The sequence below is a fragment of the Salvelinus namaycush genome, chromosome 5 (genome assembly GCF_016432855.1).
Source record: "Salvelinus namaycush isolate Seneca chromosome 5, SaNama_1.0, whole genome shotgun sequence".
NCBI lineage: Eukaryota > Metazoa > Chordata > Actinopteri > Salmoniformes > Salmonidae > Salvelinus > Salvelinus namaycush.
The window spans coordinates 1,392,521-1,412,458 of record NC_052311.1 but is presented as its reverse complement, the minus strand read 5'-3'; the positions used below and the strand labels follow the sequence as shown (position 1 = coordinate 1,412,458).

The 19,938-nt window shown below is 45.8% G+C and overlaps 2 protein-coding genes across 3 annotated transcripts in view; one reads left to right on the top strand and one right to left on the bottom strand.

Moving 5' to 3' along the window:
- The window catches only part of LOC120047844 (RING finger protein 44-like), a 47,634-nt gene extending 41,989 nt beyond the window's left edge, over window positions 1–5,645 (top strand). For both annotated transcript variants that reach the window (XM_038993391.1, XM_038993390.1), the window contains exon 11: window positions 112–5,645. In XM_038993391.1, coding sequence (XP_038849319.1) covers window positions 112–174 — 63 coding nt within the window. In that variant the 3' untranslated portion in view covers window positions 175–5,645. The remainder of the gene's footprint in view (window positions 1–111) is intronic.
- A 1,943-nt stretch (window positions 5,646–7,588) lies between these two features.
- Window positions 7,589–16,579, bottom strand: faf2 (Fas associated factor family member 2). Its single transcript, XM_038993389.1, has 11 exons — window positions 16,478–16,579; window positions 15,716–15,784; window positions 15,334–15,468; window positions 14,999–15,075; window positions 14,761–14,899; window positions 14,406–14,491; window positions 13,935–14,026; window positions 13,452–13,629; window positions 8,834–9,005; window positions 8,558–8,701; window positions 7,589–8,373 (listed from the first exon to the last, which is right to left on the bottom strand). The coding sequence occupies exons 1-11, from the start codon at window positions 16,538–16,540 to the stop codon at window positions 8,191–8,193; spliced, it is 1,338 nt and encodes a 445-aa protein (XP_038849317.1). The 5' UTR covers window positions 16,541–16,579; the 3' UTR covers window positions 7,589–8,190.
- Window positions 16,580–19,938: the final 3,359 nt, after the last annotated feature.

The following is a 19,938-nucleotide window of genomic DNA, read 5'->3' as shown; positions in this document are numbered from 1 at the left end:
TTAACCAGGGTGGCACCCTATTCCCTATATAGTACACTACTGTTGACCAGAGCCCAAGTGCGATGGACAGGTTAACACTTATTTATTTATTTGTTTTTGTCTTCCTTCTAGACCAATCGCACTTGTCCAATCTGCCGGGCGAACGCGTCAGAGGTGCACCGCGAGGTGGAGTGAGTGATACCCAGGCTTTTGGTGGAGTGAGTGATACCCAGGCTTTTGGTGGAGTGAGTGATACCCAGGCTTTTGGTGGAGTGAGTGATACCCAGGCTTTTGGTGGAGTGAGTGATACCCAGGCTTTTGGTGGAGTGAGTGATACCCAGGCTTTTGGTGGAGTGAGTGATACCCAGGCTTTTGGTGGAGTGAGTGATACCCAGGCTTTTGGTGGAGTGAGTGATACCCAGGCTTTTGGTGGAGTGAGTGATTCCCAGGCTTTTGGTGGAGTGAGTGATACCCAGGCTTTTGGATCTTTGATTGGAAAGCAGCACAAAACTAAACCCACAGAGTCTGTCTGTCTGTCTTAGCGCCTGCCTGGGGACGCCTGCCACCTACCCTGCCTGTGTCCTGCACCCCCCCCACAACTACTCCTGCCCCACCTCAACAACAATAAGCAATCTAAGATTGTATGTTTGAAGCCCCTCCCTCGGTCGTACCTCTGCTGTGCTTCTACTGCTGCGTCTGATGAAAAAGCTTCTGCCTGCTACCAACCCATAGCCACAGAGTAGTCCAGTCTGTCTGCCTGGGATAGCCATTGATCCACCACCTCGATCTGCTCCTCTGCCTGCCCCAGTGTTGCAGATTCCAAAGATGTGACCTACCATATGTTGCTATCGTCGTAGGGCTTTTACGTTTACAAGTTTTTACTTTTTTTTTTGTTATCTTGTGGTTTTGGTTAGTTCTTTGTGACAGAGGGGAGTTGGAGCTTCCTGCATGGGAGATGGTGATGGGGGGGGTTTAAGGACCTGGTGGAGCGGAGAGAGGGGTCACACATTGTTAAATCAGCAGGACAATAATAGGAATACTTCAACACGGTTAAAACTGTAGGAGACGAGACCATTCCACTGGCTTGGAGGAGAAGTCTGGCTGACTGACTGTCATAGTACTGTAGGAGACGAGACCATTCCACTGGCTTGGAGGAGAAGTCTGGCTGACTGACTGTCATAGTACTGTAGGAGACGAGACCATTCCACTGGCTTGGAGGAGAAGTCTGGCTGACTGACTGTCATAGTACTGTAGGAGACGAGACCATTCCACTGGCTTGGAGGAGAAGTCTGGCTGACTGACTGTCATAGTACTGTAGGAGACGAGACCATTCCACTGGCTTGGAGGAGAAGTCTGGCTGACTGACTGTCATAGTACTGTAGGAGACGAGACCATTCCACTGGCTTGGAGGAGAAGTCTGGCTGACTGACTGTCATAGTACTGTAGGAGACGAGACCATTCCACTGGCTTGGAGGAGAAGTCTGGCTGACTGACTGTCATAGTACTGTAGGAGACGAGACCATTCCACTGGCTTGGAGGAGAAGTCTGGCTGACTGACTGTCATAGTACTGTAGGAGACGAGACCATTCCACTGGCTTGGAGGAGAAGTCTGGCTGACTGACTGTCATAGTACTGTAGGAGACGAGACCATTCCACTGGCTTGGAGGAGAAGTCTGGCTGACTGACTGTCATAGTACTGTAGGAGACGAGACCATTCCACTGGCTTGGAGGAGAAGTCTGGCTGACTGACTGTCATAGTACTGTAGGAGACGAGACCATTCCACTGGCTTGGAGGAGAAGTCTGGCTGACTGACCGTCATAGTACTGTAGGAGACGAGACCATTCCACTGGCTTGGAGGAGAAGTCTGGCTGACTGACTGTCATAGTACTGTAGGAGACGAGACCATTCCACTGGCTTGGAGGAGAAGTCTGGCTGACTGACTGTCATAGTACTGTAGGAGACGAGACCATTCCACTGGCTTGGAGGAGAAGTCTGGCTGACTGACCGTCATAGGTGCATGTTTGTGTAGGTGACTGATGGGCAAAGTGACCTGTTAATAATGTATGTTTTGCAATAATGTATTGATGATTTCAATAGTTCGTTCCCTTTTGTTTGTGTTCTTTTTCAATCTGCTAATGCTATTGTGAAAGTGTGACTTGCTGTGGTTAAAATTAGCCTGAGGTTATGGACACATCTGGCACTGAGAAGGATGGTCCACCACCGACCTGTTGAGGATATATCCGCTCCTCCCTGTTGTTCCACACTGTGATACACAACTGACTGGACGGAGGGATGGATGAGTGGAGGAAGAGGAGAGATTATGCTGTGGAGTTTACTTTGTCGTTCTGGTGAAGGGTCCTCAGATTGGCCCCCGGAGAGAGGAGAGGAGGGGACAAAGCACTGCCTCTCTGTAAAGTCATCTGCCCTTTCTGCACAATGACCGCATCCATCCTCCTTGCCAACCTTGGCCCTCTGGGGAAAACCTGTGTGTGAGAGAGAGTCTGCTAGATTCTGGGCAGCGCTGAAGGATTTGCATAGACTGTTGATTTTAAACTAGCAATATTTTAACCAAGTATCGGGCACAACATTTTAAATGAAGAAAAAAAACAAGCAAACAAATACAAGGAATGCTGGCTCACCCAGAGAGAGAGAGGGGGGGTTCTGCTGCACCTCTGCATCGGTGAGGGGGCCTTCACTACCCCAGTATCACCCACACTGACTGACTGCTGCTGTGGAGCTTGATTTATAAAGCGGTATGTGCAATGAGTGATGGGTTTTAACGTGGACATTTTTCTTCCTGTTTCTGGAAGAACCAGGCTTTTATCTCTTTGTTTGTGAGCCAAATATTCAATATTACATGTATATATAAAATATATATATATACTCTTTCAAGATTTCAGATATGCCTTCTCAAGACCTTGATAAGCACAAACCTATTATTACTTACTAATCTTTAAAAAGAAAAGAAATCCCTTTGTCATTTCCACTTGTTTTTAAGAGTATAGTTTTTAAATGGTGTTATTTATTGGTTTTTAGCTATCTTAGAGACAACGTGTTGAAGGACGAGGTCAGAGCACTAACATGGAAGTGTGTGATTTAAATGGTATGTGTTCTAATCTAAAGGCAACTTAACTTGGTCAGGTCTTGTTGTTAGGCCGTGCTAACTAATGGTGTTGTAAAAAGATGAAGTGTTTGTCTGCTGCATAGCTTCGGTGTGAAAGCTTCTCGATAATCGTCTTGTTTTTGAAGACAAAAGAATGTTCTAACTCCCTGTTGTAAACATCTCTAGTGACCTGACAAGACAGACGCTCTGTCCCAGCTGGGCTGACTGTACTTTCACAGTGATGATCAGGACAGGAAGGGGTTCGGAGACGAAGAGGGAGGGAGGGAGGAGTGGTGTTGGTAGAGTGATACTGTTGGACATCTATAGGAGTGTGTCCCAAATGGTGCCCTATGTAGTGCACTACTTTTGACCAGGGCCCACAGGGTAGTGCACTACTTTTGACCAGGGCCCATAGGGACTAGTGCACTATATATAGTAATAGGGTTCCACTTGGGACTGTCGTCATCTTTGTTCAGATTTCCAAAAAGGAATGTTGTTGGGGTAAAAAAAATCATATATAAAATGTCAGTCCGGGTGTCTTTTGTAAGTGTTGTGTGAGTAGGGAGCCTCCTTTCTACTCCCAACTGCCCCAATAAGCACTGCGAGGCAGATGTACCTTTTCGGATGGACACTTTGCTTTCTTGTGTAAAAGGACCTTGCCATGTTTTCTATAGCGAATGTGAGTCTCTTTGTGACGTGTGTTACCACCTTTTAAAGAAGAAGAAAAAGCCATCTTGATGAGTTTAAAGTAAAACCCCACAGTTTTGAGAGTTAATCTGTGTACATATCTGTCCACTGGCATAAATAAAATAAAATAAAATTACCTCAGGGCTTCTCGGTATATAAGAATAAAGGAAAACGGTCTATTTTAATGGGACAGATACCATGAAAGGATTGGTGGTGGATTTGAATTTTTCTTGGTTATCCTCAGCCCACGCATATTTTTAATTTAATTTATTCAAATACTAGTAATAATAATAATTGTTTGAATTATAATTTTAAAAAATGCCAGAGTAGTGGATATTGCATCATATAATCATACATTTAGTTTGTGTTCTTGAACAATAACCACACCACGTACAGACATGCATACTTACATAACGGCTGTGATCCAATTTTAAAACGTGCCATTGATGCACACTATCCTACCTAAAAAACACTTCCTGAAACAACTCTAAAGGTATTTGCATGATTTTTAAAAAATTAATAAAACCAAGTGTGTATTTTCAGTGAAAGATATCTAGCCATGGGGGACGGTGGACTATTTAACGGTGCACAATATGCATGTCCTACCAGGTCCCAAGTCCCAACTGTTTTTTTTAGCTAGCTCTAGTTGGCTTCGGGTCCGTTCTTCAGATGGAGGTCCGTTACTGCTCAGCTGATAACTGCCATGTGTTGTACTGCACACGTTTGTAACAGAACTTAATCACTACAAGATTTAATTTGCGCTTTTTATTAAAAATAAAAGTGGTCTGGACTTGGAACTGGGGAGAAATCCAGGATTTTAAAGTTGTTTGTTTTATAGTATGTCTGCTATGTTATTATTGCCTCAGATAATAAACATGTCTGGAACTTTAGGTCACTGAAAAGCCATAGTGAAAAACCATTCTGATCTGATTTAGGTATGATGCTGTTTTGACATGTGGATCTGATCGGAGGGATTCTTAGAGCATGTTGCTATGGTAATAGCCTTAAAAAGGTCAGTTACATTCAACACAGTTAAAGGACATTTAAAAAATAAAAAAGTTAGTCAAACTAATAACCTCCTACTTTATTCTCAATGTAGATTTGACATCTAGATAGTTTTTTTTTATTCACTTATTGAAACAGTCGCGTCGTGGTTTTGGGAGTAAACATCTATTTGGCAGGCTTTAATGACCATATTGTAAAGGCTGAAGTCATTTTAAAATCAAAACATAACGACGAATGAAAAAATAGAATCTTGTAGTCTTTTCTGTGATCCAATTAATGAATAATCTCACAGCTTGTGTGGTGCAAAGGAAAACAAATAGAAGAAAATGGTGTTCCAATAATAAGCAGCTTAAAATCATTTTATTTAGGATTTGATTTCGTGGTTGCGCCGTAGATTTCCACTGTTTTCCAATGATGTGTTGCTGTGGTGGGAATAGTGGTCTGTTTACTGATTCTACTGTTCCCTGCAGCTTCTAGGGGGGCTCCCACCCAACAGGCCAGGGGCATGTTCGGTGTTAGAAACCAGATGTTTGCTTTGGTACTTGCACATTTACAGTTACCTCAATTTTGCCATGTTTGGATTTTGAAAAAAATAAATAACAGCTAATATGTTATATATATATTAGGAAAATGGTTCTTAATGCTATGTTTTCATTCCATTGGAATCATATTGTTTGTAGCATTTAACTAGTTATAGTGTATTATATATATACACACCTGTATACTGATTGACATTTTTCAGATTTGTACTTTTTTAAACTGAAAGTTGCTAGTTCTGCTTTACCGAGTCGTGCAATCATTTATTTTTTATTTTTATCGTGGCTGATTTGAGAGTGTTGTTCACTAATAAACGTATGATGTATACCAATATTACAACCGCCCCTTTGCCTGTTTTCACTGCAATCACCATTAGAGTTCACAGAACGTTGTCATGAATGCTAGTATGGAACCCTATTCCCTATATAGTGCACTACTTTAGACCAGAGCCCTATTCCCTATATAGTGCACTACTTTAGACCAGAGCCCTAGGCTCTCATACTGTGCTGAGAAAAGGAATGTGATCTGTGAGATCAGGATGAACATAGTTCAAAATCATGGGTGTTAATATGGAGTTGGTCCCCCACTTTGCTGCTATAACAGCCTCCACTCTTCTGGGAAGGCTTTCCACTAGATGTTGGAACATTGCTGCTATAACAGCCTCCACTCTTCTGGGAAGGCTTTCCACTAGATGTTGGAACATTGCTGCTATAACAGCCTCCACTCTTCTGGGAAGGCTTTCCACTAGATGTTGGAACATTGCTGCGGGGGACTTGCTTCCATTCAGCCACGAGAACATTAGTGAGGTCGTTGGCCGAATTAGGCCAGGCTCGCAGTCGGCGTTCCAAAGTCTGCATTCCCAAAGGTGTTAGATGGGGTTGAGGTCAGGGCTCTGTGCAGGCCAGTCGTTTGTTAAAAAGTTTTTTTTCACCTTTATTTAACCAGGTAGGCTAGTTGAGAACAAGTTCTCATTTGCAACTGCAACCTGATAAAGCAAAGCAGTGCGACACAAACAACACAGAGTTACACATGGAATAAACAAACGTACAGTCAATAACACAATAGAAAAGAAAAATAGACTACTCTATGTACAGTGTGTGTAAATGTAGAAGAGTAGGGAGGTAAGGCAATAAATAGGCCCTAGAGGTGAAAATAATTACAATTTAGCAGATTAACACTGGAGTGATATGTGCAGATGATGTGCAAGTAGAGATACTGGGGTGCAAGAGCGTCGAAGCTCGATTGGAGGTTTGTTAGCAGTGCCCAAAGAAGGGCCAGAAGTATACAGAAGTTATTCCACACTGATCTCGACAAACTATTTCTGTATGTACCTCGCTTTGTGCACGGGGGCATTGTCATGCTGAAACAGGAAAGGGCCTTCCGCAAACTGTTGCCACAAAGTTGGAAGCACAGAATCATCTAGAATGTCATTGTATGCTGTAGCATTAAGATTTCCCTTCACTGGAACTAAGGGGCCCGAACCATGAAAAAACAGCCACAGACCAGGATTCCTCCTCCACCAAACTTTACAGTTGGCACTATACATTAGGGTAGGTAGCTTTCTCCTGACATCCTCCAAACCCAGATTCATCTGTCGGACTGCCAGCTGGTGAAGTGTGATACATCACTCCAGAGAACGCGTTTCCACTGCTCCAGAGTCCAATGGCGGCGAGCTTTACACCACTCCAGCCGATGTTTGGCATTGTGATCTTAAGCTTGTGTGCGGATGCTCTGCCATGGAAACCCATTTCATGAACTTCCCCACTAACAGTTCTTGTGCTGACGTTGCTTCCAGAGGCAGTTTGGAACTCGGTAGTGAGTGTTGCAACAGAGGACAGTGTTTACGCACTACAGCACTTGGAAATCCCATTCTGTGAGCTTGTGTGACCTACCACTTCACAATAACAGCACTTACAGTTGACCGGGGCAGGGCAGAAATTTGACAAACCGACTTCCTGGAAAGGTGGCATCCTATGACAGTGCCACATTGAAAGTCACTGAGCTCTTCAGTAAGGCCCTTCTACTGCCAATGTTTGTCTATGGAGATTACATGGCTGTGTGTTTGATTTTATACACCTGTCAGCAAATCCAATTTGAAGGGGTGCACACACATACTTTTGTATTTATAGCGTACCTACAAAAATATTTAAACTGACATGATTTCCAGGTTAGCAGAGTTTCTGTGGGCTGGTAGGAAGGCAGAGATTTTAGACCAAGAAAGCTGGCGATGGGAACAGAGCACTGACAGCCAGTAACATTATCAAAATGAAAACCACAACATTTTAAAAATGTTTAATTTATAGGTTGTTGGAAAATGACATCTTAAACATGACCAGCCCATTCCGATGTTACAGGAGAAATAGGCATCTATGAAAATCACCACAGGCAGACTGTTATACTAGAGATAGGTAAAGCCACACGTCAAAGCTGTGGCCCTCTTCTTGTTGTCGTTCTAAACTGCAGGCAGTACGGAAACTCAACCCTCGTTTGTTTGGTCATTTCAAAGACAATTAACATTATAGTCAACTTTGATTGAATATTAAAAAAAAAAAAAGGTAGTGCTTTTTCAGCCTTGTTCTTTAAATAGCTAACGTATGTACAGGGAGGGTAGTTCACATTGCTCTCCTTTAAAACATAACCAAATTAAACTGGAGGAGAGAGGAGGAGGTATCATGGTGGGCGAGACGGCCGGGGGGATAGAGCAGGGCTAAATTATTTTTGTGTTAAAGAGTTTTTTCGTTTCGTTATTTCAGACAGTGATCCCTCGTTGTGCACAATGGCCATTTAAACAAAACAAAAATGGGTGAAGAAACAACGAAAAAAAAAGACAACAGTTATTTTCCTCATGTTGGAGGTTGAGGAGAAGGTTAGCTAGGTGTCAATCTTCTGTGAGGTCCTGAACAAAGAGGACCTCGGAACGGCTGAGGCCGGCCTCTTTCAGGCTGGGGGGGTTGGGCTGCTCCTCCGTGGGAAGGCAGGGCAGAACACGGCGGGGGAAGTTGGTAACTATCTGGAATTTCTCCGGGGTCTCCTTCAATGAGAACAGGAAGTCGTATATTACCTGGAAACACAGAGGGAGACATGGGTGCTCTTTTATATACGTTCCATTGGTATATACCAGGTCAGTTAAAACAAACTGTTAAAATGACACTACACGTGTAGAATTGGGAGTCAAGCCCCCACTGGTAAACACCAGGCCAGTTAAAATGCCACCACGAGAGCAGAGAGCAGAGCTGTGTTCGTACCGTCAGAGACTGCTGGAAGAGGAACCGCCTCTCTACTCTGGTGTCGTTAGGCAGTTTGAAAACTATCTTGACGCTGTCGGGGTCATCTGCTGGGGGTTCGGGGGGAAGACATTCTGACTTAAGCTCCTTCTCTTCCTCCAACGTCTAAAAACAACAGAATTTGTTATCCACAGTCAACAACTAATTATTAAAATAACATAGAACCAAGATAAGGAACGGTTTTAATGTAGGCAGAGCGAGAGAGGACAGAGAGTATAAAAGACCCCTCGTTCTCACCCTCCTCCTCATTTCCTCGGCCAGGACGGTCTGCCGAACCTTCTCCTCCTCCGCCTGAACCTTGTCCTGCTCCTCCTTCTTCCTCCGGTCCTTCTCCTGGTCGGCTCTCAGCGACTCCAGGTAGGCCTCGTCCTGCTGCGCCCGCAACACCTGCGTCTGGTTCCTCTCCTCCCTGGAACACACACACACACACAGACGCGTTCAATTAACCGGACGAACGTATGGGAGACGTCGCCACACTACATCTACAGGACTAGAGACGGACGTACGGGAGACGTCATCACACTACATCTACAGGACTAGAGACGGACGTATGGGAGACGTCACCACACTACATCTACAGGACCAGAGACGGACGTACGGGAGACGTCATCACACTACATCTACAGGACTAGAGACGGACGTACGGGAGACGTCATCACACTACATCTACAGGACCAGAGACGGACGTACGGGAGACGTCACCACACTACATCTACAGGACCAGAGACGGACGTACGGGAGACGTCACCACACTACATCTACAGGACCAGAGACGAACGTATGGGAGACGTCGCCACACTACATCTACAGGACCAGAGACGGACGTACGGGAGACGTCACCACACTACATCTACAGGACCAGAGACGGACGTACGGGAGACGTCGCCACACTACATCTACAGGACCAGAGACGGACGTACGGGAGACGTCACCACACTACATCTACAGGACCAGAGACGGACGTACGGGAGACGTCACCACACTACATCTACAGGACCAGAGACGGACGTACGGGAGACGTCACCATACTACATCTACAGGACCAGAGACGGACGTACGGGAGACGTCACCACACTACATCTACAGGACCAGAGACGGACGTACGGGAGACGTCACCACACTACATCTACAGGACTAGAGACGGACGTACGGGAGACGTCACCACACTACATCTACAGGACCAGAGACGGACGTACGGGAGACGTCATCACACTACATCTACAGGACCAGAGACGGACGTACGGGAGACGTCACCACACTACATCTACAGGACCAGAGACGGACGTACGGGAGACGTCACCACACTACATCTACAGGACCAGAGACGAACGTACGGGAGACGTCGCCACACTACATCTACAGGACCAGAGACGGACGTACGGGAGACGTCGCCACACTACATCTACAGGACCAGAGACGGACGTACGGGAGACGTCACCACACTACATCTACAGGACCAGAGACGGACGTACGGGAGACGTCACCACACTACATCTACAGGACCAGAGACGGACGTACGGGAGACGTCACCACACTACATCTACAGGACCAGAGACGGACGTACGGGAGACGTCACCACACTACATCTACAGGACCAGAGACGGACGTACGGGAGACGTCACCACACTACATCTACAGGACCAGAGACGGACGTACGGGAGACGTCACCATACTACATCTACAGGACCAGAGACGGACGTACGGGAGACGTCACCACACTACATCTACAGGACCAGAGACGGACGTACGGGAGACGTCACCACACTACATCTACAGGACCAGAGACGGACGTACGGGAGACGTCACCACACTACATCTACAGGACCAGAGACGGACGTACGGGAGACGTCGCCACACTACATCTACAGGACCAGAGACGGACGTACGGGAGACGTCACCACACTACATCTACAGGACCAGAGACGGACGTACGGGAGACGTCACCACACTACATCTACAGGACTAGAGACGGACGTACGGGAGACGTCACCACACTACATCTACAGGACCAGAGACGGACGTACGGGAGACGTCACCACACTACATCTACAGGACCAGAGACGGACGTACGGGAGACGTCACCACACTACATCTACAGGACCAGAGACGGACGTACGGGAGACGTCACCACACTACATCTACAGGACCAGAGACGGACGTACGGGAGACGTCACCACACTACATCTACAGGACCAGAGACGGACGTACGGGAGACGTCACCACACTACATCTACAGGACCAGAGACGGACGTACGGGAGACGTCACCACACTACATCTACAGGACCAGAGACGAACGTACGGGAGACGTCACCATACTACATCTACAGGACCAGAGACGGACGTACGGGAGACGTCACCACACTACATCTACAGAACCAGACACAATCTCCACATTTGTGTTTTTCATAATAGTAAAATAATCATACCTGGGTTTCAAATACATTAAAACAACTTCCCATACTTTTGTTTGAGTTTGGCTGGCGTGCCAGATGGGTTGGGCTCGCACAGAGACCACTGGAATACATAGGATCAGTCCCTTACCGGTCAGACACCAGGTAGGATCAGTCCCTTACCGGTCAGACATCAGGTAGGATCAGTCCCTTACCGGTCAGACACCAGGTAGGATCAGTCCCTTACCGGTCAGACATCAGGTAGGATCAGTCCCTTACCGGTCAGACATCAGGTAGGATCAGTCCCTTACCGGTCAGACATCAGGTAGGATCAGTCCCTTACCGGTCAGACACCAGGTAGGATCAGTCCCTTACCGGTCAGACACCAGGTAGGATCAGTCCCTTACCGGTCAGACACCAGGTAGGATCAGTCCCTGACCGGTCAGACACCAGGTAGGATCAGTCCCTGACCGGTCAGACACCAGGTAGGATCAGTCCCTGACCGGTCAGACACCAGGTAGGATCAGTCCCTTACCGGTCAGACATCAGGTAGGATCAGTCCCTTACCGGTCAGACATCAGGTAGGATCAGTCCCTTACCGGTCAGACATCAGGTAGGATCAGTCCCTTACCGGTCAGACATCAGGTAGGATCAGTCCCTGACCGGTCAGACACCAGGTAGGATCAGTCCCTGACCGGTCAGACACCAGGTAGGATCAGTCCCTGACCGGTCAGACACCAGGTAGGATCAGTCCCTGACCGGTCAGACACCAGGTAGGATCAGTCCCTGACCGGTCAGACACCAGGTAGGTTCAGTCCCTGACCGGTCAGACACCAGGTAGGTTCAGTCCCTGACCGGTCAGACACCAGGTAGGATCAGTCCCTGACCGGTCAGACACCAGGTAGGTTCAGTCCCTGACCGGTCAGACACCAGGTAGGATCAGTCCCTGACCGGTCAGACACCAGGTAGGATCAGTCCCTGACCGGTCAGACACCAGGTAGGATCAGTCCCTTACCGGTCAGACACCAGGTAGGATCAGTCCCTTACCGGTCAGACACCAGGTAGGATCAGTCCCTTACCGGTCAGACATCAGGTAGGATCAGTCCCTTACCGGTCAGACATCAGGTAGGATCAGTCCCTTACCGGTCAGACATCAGGTAGGATCAGTCCCTTACCGGTCAGACATCAGGTAGGATCAGTCCCTTACCGGTCAGACATCAGGTAGGATCAGTCCCTTACCGGTCAGACATCAGGTAGGATCAGTCCCTTACCGGTCAGACATCAGGTAGGATCAGTCCCTTACCGGTCAGACATCAGGTAGGATCAGTCCCTTACCGGTCAGACATCAGGTAGGATCAGTCCCTTACCGGTCAGACATCAGGTAGGATCAGTCCCTTACCGGTCAGACATCAGGTAGGATCAGTCCCTTACCGGTCAGACATCAGGTAGGATCAGTCCCTTACCGGTCAGACATCAGGTAGGATCAGTCCCTTACCGGTCAGACATCAGGTAGGATCAGTCCCTTACCGGTCAGACATCAGGTAGGATCAGTCCCTTACCGGTCAGACATCAGGTAGGATCAGTCCCTTACCGGTCAGACATCAGGTAGGATCAGTCCCTTACCGGTCAGACATCAGGTAGGATCAGTCCCTTACCGGTCAGACATCAGGTAGGATCAGTCCCTTACCGGTCAGACATCAGGTAGGATCAGTCCCTTACCGGTCAGACATCAGGTAGGATCAGTCCCTTACCGGTCAGACATCAGGTAGGATCAGTCCCTTACCGGTCAGACATCAGGTAGGATCAGTCCCTTACCGGTCAGACATCAGGTAGGATCAGTCCCTTACCGGTCAGACATCAGGTAGGATCAGTCCCTTACCGGTCAGACATCAGGTAGGATCAGTCCCTTACCGGTCAGACATCAGGTAGGATCAGTCCCTTACCGGTCAGACATCAGGTAGGATCAGTCCCTTACCGGTCAGACATCAGGTAGGATCAGTCCCTTACCGGTCAGACATCAGGTAGGATCAGTCCCTTACCGGTCAGACATCAGGTAGGATCAGTCCCTTACCGGTCAGACATCAGGTAGGATCAGTCCCTTACCGGTCAGACATCAGGTAGGATCAGTCCCTTACCGGTCAGACATCAGGTAGGATCAGTCCCTTACCGGTCAGACATCAGGTAGGATCAGTCCCTTACCGGTCAGACATCAGGTAGGATCAGTCCCTTACCGGTCAGACATCAGGTAGGATCAGTCCCTTACCGGTCAGACATCAGGTAGGATCAGTCCCTTACCGGTCAGACATCAGGTAGGATCAGTCCCTTACCGGTCAGACATCAGGTAGGATCAGTCCCTTACCGGTCAGACATCAGGTAGGATCAGTCCCTTACCGTTCCAAGCGTTCAGACATCAGGTAGGATCAGTCCCTTACCGGTCAGACATCAGGTAGGATCAGTCCCTTACCGTTCCAAGCGTTCAGACATCAGGTAGGTCTGGTTGGCCTCCATGATGAAGGTGAGCTGGTTGAGGAGGTCCTCTGATTGGATGAGCCCCTCCAGACGTCCCACCACCGTCATCTTACGGTCCTTCAACATGATCATGGCCAGGAACGGGTAAGTGTTCTCACGCAACGCCTGGGACACTGAGGTACAGACACACAGGGAACAAACAGAAACACACCAAACACAGATTAAAACACTGAAATAAAGTGATGGATAAAGAGACCCCACCTCATATCTTAAGAGGACACTGACACAAATCATCCATAGTTCCAGCACAAATGATTGCCTTTTATCTTTAACCATATCAAAACTGACTGAGAACATGTCCTCATTTACAGCAACAACAACGAGTGAAGGATGAGGCCAGTTCCTCTTTTTAGAATGTATCTCCAGCTCTAGGAGATCTAGGTAGTGAAGACAGCGTGCAAGAGTAGACGATGTGTACCTCTGTATCCCTCAGGCCTGCTGGTGGAACAGGCCCAGAACAACATCCTGGTGTTGAGGAAGGTCAGGACCTCTTCTGTACATAACGTGGAGCTGGAGGAAGATGGAAACAGAAGCATCATTAATAGAAACCGTGAGAGGAAAGATGTACAGAGTACACTTTAAGGAAAATATCTAATAATGAAGAGTGGAGGGTATATGAATAATACCAAACATCCCGCAAATAAGGAAAACGCAAGGTATGCCTCCATCCAATCAACTGAATACATATTCAAACCAATTATCAACAGAATCTGAATTATAATTAGTTGGTTATCTAATGATTCTTGCCAGGTCTCCCTAGAAAAGGGACAATAGTACAAAACGGTGCCTGGCCTTCCAGAGTTTGGGTTTTGCATTGTAGTAACATTGTGCATTTTGTTGCCTGTGTATGTTGACCTCATGTGAAGTGATCACTTGTTATTGGACCTACCGACAGAACTGGTCTGTATCCTGGTGGTCTTCTCCATGGAGGTAAACTAACAAGTAGCGAAGCTCACGTTTGGCATCATTCAATGCCTTGAGGGGGAAAACAAAAACACAAAGCTCACTGAATAACACTACCAGCTATCGACCAAGTTACACATGGATTCAATCCATGTAGAACCTATATGGATTCTGGAACATCCGCTTTCTTAAAACCATTTAGTCGGTTGTTCAATAAAATAAAACGTAGGGTGTGTCAACTTTTTGGGGGAATGTTCTTCTGAGTTCTAACATACTTCTTATGGATGGTCAGGTACTAGTACCTCACATTGAGATTGAACTGGGGAACCTGAGTAACACACCTGGCTATATGTTCCCTGGTAAAACACTGGATGCGATCGACCGTACTTCTCTTCAAAACTATGGATGAAGGAGACAACGTCACCCACGGGGTCTGTGACGCGTCCACGAGGGTCTGGCCTGACCCACCGCAGGGCAAACCTGGGGAGGAGGAACCAATCATTCACCTTTATATAGGAACGTCAGGCAGCTCATGTTTATAAGGGGAACTGATGGCCAAATAAGGTTTCTTTGTATTACCTGAATATGTCCAGAAGTGTGTAATATGTCAATCTGAAAGGTAGCATTATCATGTAGTAACTCCATCCTATTAATCCCTGAAAAAGAAAAAGACCAGATGAGACATGATGGTCAGAACAGTGGAAAGATTCAATGAGAATACTACAGCTGTCAGCTGGATGATTTCAGTTATGGAGTTGATTCTGTAAGCAGGAGGTTGCCCCACTGTGTATGCTAATGTCATATTGCAGAGTCTACCTTAAAGTTGAGATGCAAGAACAATTTACTGCAGTTTACCAGTGACATATAAAGAGCAAAGAGAAGAACAACATGAGAGACATAATGTGTGTACGTACTCTAGGTTGTGGCCTGGAGACGATATAGCTATACACTCTGTGGTCTGCTGTGTTGACCTGTAACGGTCTGGAGGGCGGAGGGTTAAACACACTGGGAACTCCTTCCTGCTCGTTCAGTCTGTCCTGCACTGCAGCCTGGGAACACACACACGACATTATCCACCCTGGACACCACAAGAAGACTAAACCTTGTCACAGACCTCATGCAGAATATTTAAGGCAACATTTGTCACGATATATACTCCACGTAGTTAATTTATAACAGTGCAACCTCTGATAAACTATTGGATTCACTGGGTGCATCATAACCTGTCTATTTTGTAGTCTTCAGGGCCCACATCAAAAAGAGCCATTCATGTATTATGGGGTTGACAGTACTTACCTCGATGTTCCAATTGTGTTGTTCTAATGTGCGCCGACATTGGTCCATAGACTCCAAACCTGTCAAGTCCTGAAATCAAATGCAAAAAAATCTGAATTCTCACATCTAGCACTGGGTGTACACGAGACTGGACCAATCTCCAATTGATCAGTGAGGATGCGGAGTTGTTAGGTTCAACGAATTTATTCCAATACGTTACTTCCTACAGGCCATTTCCACATCTTGGGTCTGGATGAGACAGAGGGGGGGCCTTACTAAGAATTAACCAGTCATTGCTTGTCATGTGTCATAACAGTTGTGTCTGATGTTCACTCTCAAACCATCTTCTAGCTAAAAAGCTAAGTAACGTTAGCTTGGCTGACCAAGTAAACTGCTAGCTAGCTAGCCAACTGTCGTTAGCCTAGCTAGTTAGTTGGCGTAAGTAAGCCAAGTGCTGCAGATAACCAAGTTAAACATGTTCTTTCTAATTCACCTTACACTGATTTAAGTTTGTTGATGCGTTTCTTTGGGGGAATTGTCGGGAACGAACTAGCAACGCAAGACAATATTTAGGATAGAAAATAATTGGTGTGTTGCTAGATTAGATATAACATGAACGGTAGCAAGTTAGCGGTGGCGCTAGGGGTATCAAAATTATATTGTCAAAAAGCGTTTTTTACACCCTTAGCGTGCTTTATTTTAAACAATTTCCTTCATATATCTAAACATAGATTAATATGGAGTTATATAAAAATTAGTTAAACCTGAAGAAAGGCTGACTACCTGAAATTGAAGGAGTTTTTCGGTCTGCGCCTGAGATAATTCCTGCTCCTCTGGCGCCGCCATCTTACCTCGCCAACAGTGATGTGCAGTTCGCGAAAGATTCGTTATTTTTGAACGACTCTTTTTACTGACTCGAGAGTCATGATTCGTTTTTCTGAGTGACTCGTTCGTTTTAGTTGTTCGTTTGACCTGCTAGTGCTGGCCGCAATGATTCCTACAGCAGGATTGATACACGCTCCTCTGGCTCAGTGGCTCCAGAGGACTGTTCCGACCACCAACTGTCTGTCATATGCGCGGAAAATTGATAATGAGCATGGTACATAGAGAAGACAAATACATGATTAGAACTGATAATTGGATCACGGTGCAAGAATGACTGCAATTTATTGATTATTGAATGTTACGGAAACAGCTTTGTAGAAACAAAACATGCTCAGCAAACTCGAGAACTAAAAGCCAATTTATGTTTGATCCGAAAATGTGGTCGGAAGCTTCGTATGGAGGGTGTGGCGCAATTGCGGAGGCTCCAGAGGCATGATGAGGCCAAATTGAGCTCTATGCGGTGTCAATGTGCACCTCTCAAATTTTGCAATAATGTGGAGAGCTCTGTGTAGCTCATCATTGACATGAGTGGTTGAGGTTAGGTGGGAGGTCCAGTATAAACAAACTAAATTTGTGTAACCTTTATTTAACTAGGCATGTCAGTTAAAAACTAATTCTTATTTACAATGACGGCGTCATGCTAGAGACGTCACTACAGACCCTGGTTCGATTTCAGGCTGTATCACAAACCGGCCGTGATTGGGATTCCCATAGGGCGGTGAACAATTGGCCCAGTGTCGTTAGGGTTTGGCTGGGGTAGGCCCATCATTGTAAATAATAATTTGTTCTTAACTGACTTGCCTAGTTAATAAATAAAAAATTGTGAACGAGAGGCTCGGAGAATCCTAACTCGTTCCAGTTTTCAGTTCATCGTTCACTGTTAAGGGGTCCTGAGTGCGCTGGGCATGAAAAGCGCTGCATGGCAGATCTGTTATCTGCATTGGCTGTGCAGCATTTATGGTGATTTATGCTCTGCAGAAGTCAGAGCATTCATAGTTCTTGCACAGCGCTGTGTTGTGAGGGAAGTGAGTTTGCGTCTATACAGGACCTTCGGCCCTCATCTACTGTCAACCAATCATGTCAATGCGGAGCTTTACAGAGCCCCTCTGTATTGTTACAAAATGTTAGAGGCAAGGCCGAATAGAGCTCAATTTGGCCTCAATTGCGTCACACCATCCAGTGCCTCCGACCACATTTTCGGATCAAGCGTAAATTGGCTCTTACTGACTCGAATGAAATGAGTCGGAAAATTCGTTATTTTGACTAAACGAGTGGAAAATATCCGAGTCAGTAAAAACACAGATAGAACAATGAGTCAGACATTTCACCGGATGTATAAATATTAAGCATCCGGTTGGCGTTTCCTCTCACTACCAAATATGGTGATGAGAGGAAGCTCAGTGGCTTACAGTGGGAGAAAATGTAACGAGATGTATTTTGGCCGTCATTATGCACATTTTCTCCTCAATGAAACGTTTGATCTCAATAGAGTTTTTTGTTTCCAAAACTACAATCTGTAACAAACAGAGTGGACTACGTTTTGTAGACTTTACCCTTTGCCAAAGTAAAATAAATAAATAGCGTTGCTTAGTAGGACTGCAAGGGCGAATTGAGTTATTGCACAAACGCGCTTCATACTAGGCGTCCCCTAACGGAAATATGCAAATAAATGCTAGAACGCCCAATAGGATCTCGCTAGCTCATGCTTGGCCCTGTCCACCTCCTTGCCTGTTCTGCCCACTATGGTTAATTTGCTCCCATTGGAAATGAAAGGCTTTGGTCTATCTTGGATTAGTTATATAACATCTTCGGTAAAATGACAAGACTTTCGGTCAAACTTCCGGCCCGTCACTACTCGCCAATCCCCTACCAAGACAGAGAAGAAGAGGCAAAGCGAGAGAGTTTGCCAAAAATCTGTCCAGGAAAATAAGATCACGAAGTGAGGAATTTTTGTATGGAGGTTAACGAGAGTGTCGAATTTGGTCAACTAAAGTTTTCTAATAAAGTTTTATAATTTCTTCACAAGGCTTTATATTTGATCAATAGAAGTTTCATAATGGGGCGCGTTTGACATTGCAGCCGACTTTAAAGACAAGACTGACTAATTTACAAATCACCTTAAATCAGAAATAGCTACTTAAATAATATTTGTAGATCAGTCAGTTGGTCACAATTTACCCATGATGCAACAAAGTTTTGATGCTCTCCAAGCAAGGGTGTGTTCGTAAATTTAATCTGGAGTGCCAGAGTGCACTCAGTGTCAGATTGTTCATTAGTAAATTCAGAGCGTTTCGCTGGATGCTCTGGCTAAGGAGTAGCGTTGAGCCAAGCATTCTGACCTCACAACAGCAGTCAAGCACCCAAGCTAACTGGCTAATGTTGGCTAGTTTACTAGCTACTTCCAGACACAAATAAGAGAACACCTCACTCTGACCATTTTACTTGCCCTAACAGCACTGGTTAGGCTGTTTTCATGTTATCCAGAGCATTGGTGACTGTAACTGTGCTGCTGGCAACAATTGAATCACACTTTTTTTGCCAACTTTTACTGACACCGGCCATATTCAATGAGTGTTGAGCGTTTCTAAATTCATCAGTTATTCTGCCCTGTCGCACACTCAGATGAGAGTGCTCTGAAATCGGAGAAGATAGCCAGAGTGAATTTACGAACGCACCACAAGGGGCCAGGGTTCCGGCAAAGACAGTACAGTATGAGTATGAAGCAGAAACTGCTTCTCCAATACAAATGCCCCGATCACTCTTGTAAGAGATGTCATGGCGATGTTGGCTAGCTAAGCTCATGTGCAGAAACAGGTCATCAGGTCTAACAGTCGTCTTGCGCCTAATTGTTTATGTGCAGGCCTTAAATCAAAAGGCACTCCTTCGATATAAAATACATTTGTTAAGAAAATGAAAAAACGCCTCAGTTTGTCACTTTCACAAGGTTTGGAGTAATAACATGTTCAACTACTTAAGACATTGTCTCAAATCTAGGTTGTGGATTTCGGGGAAATAAACAGAAAAAGGTAGAATGTTTCACTTCTCTCATTGATTTCTCAAACCCCGGCCTTCCTTATAAAGACACTTTAGTCATCACTTTGTGCACAAAAACATCCATTGAATAATTCAATGGAATTTTGGTGTATCTGCCCTCTCATTGGCTACACTGTTCCCACCTGATCTCACCTCCTCCAGCCTGCCTTCCATCTTTGAGGACATGTATTTCCATTGTCACTCAACAATCTTGCCAATATAAAAGATAATCTTTGACCAATACGTAAAACGCTGTTTGGCGATGTAGCAGTGACCAAATGCAAACCTCTACTGCCACCTACCATTTAGGAGTACTACAATCTGTC

What these genes read in the sequence shown, in the direction of transcription:
- faf2 (XM_038993389.1), bottom strand. Translation starts at nt 16,540, where the DNA reads ATGGCGGCGCCAGAGGAGCAGGAATTATCTCAGGCGCAGACCGAAAAA. An exon ending in AAAAACTCCTTCAATTTCAG is followed by an intron (nt 15,785 to 16,477) that starts GTAGTCAGCCTT and finishes ATTTGATTTCAG; the next exon opens with GACTTGACAGGTTTGGAGTC. An exon ending in ACCAGGGAACATATAGCCAG is followed by an intron (nt 14,492 to 14,760) that starts GTGTGTTACTCA and finishes TTCCCCCTCAAG; the next exon opens with GCATTGAATGATGCCAAACG.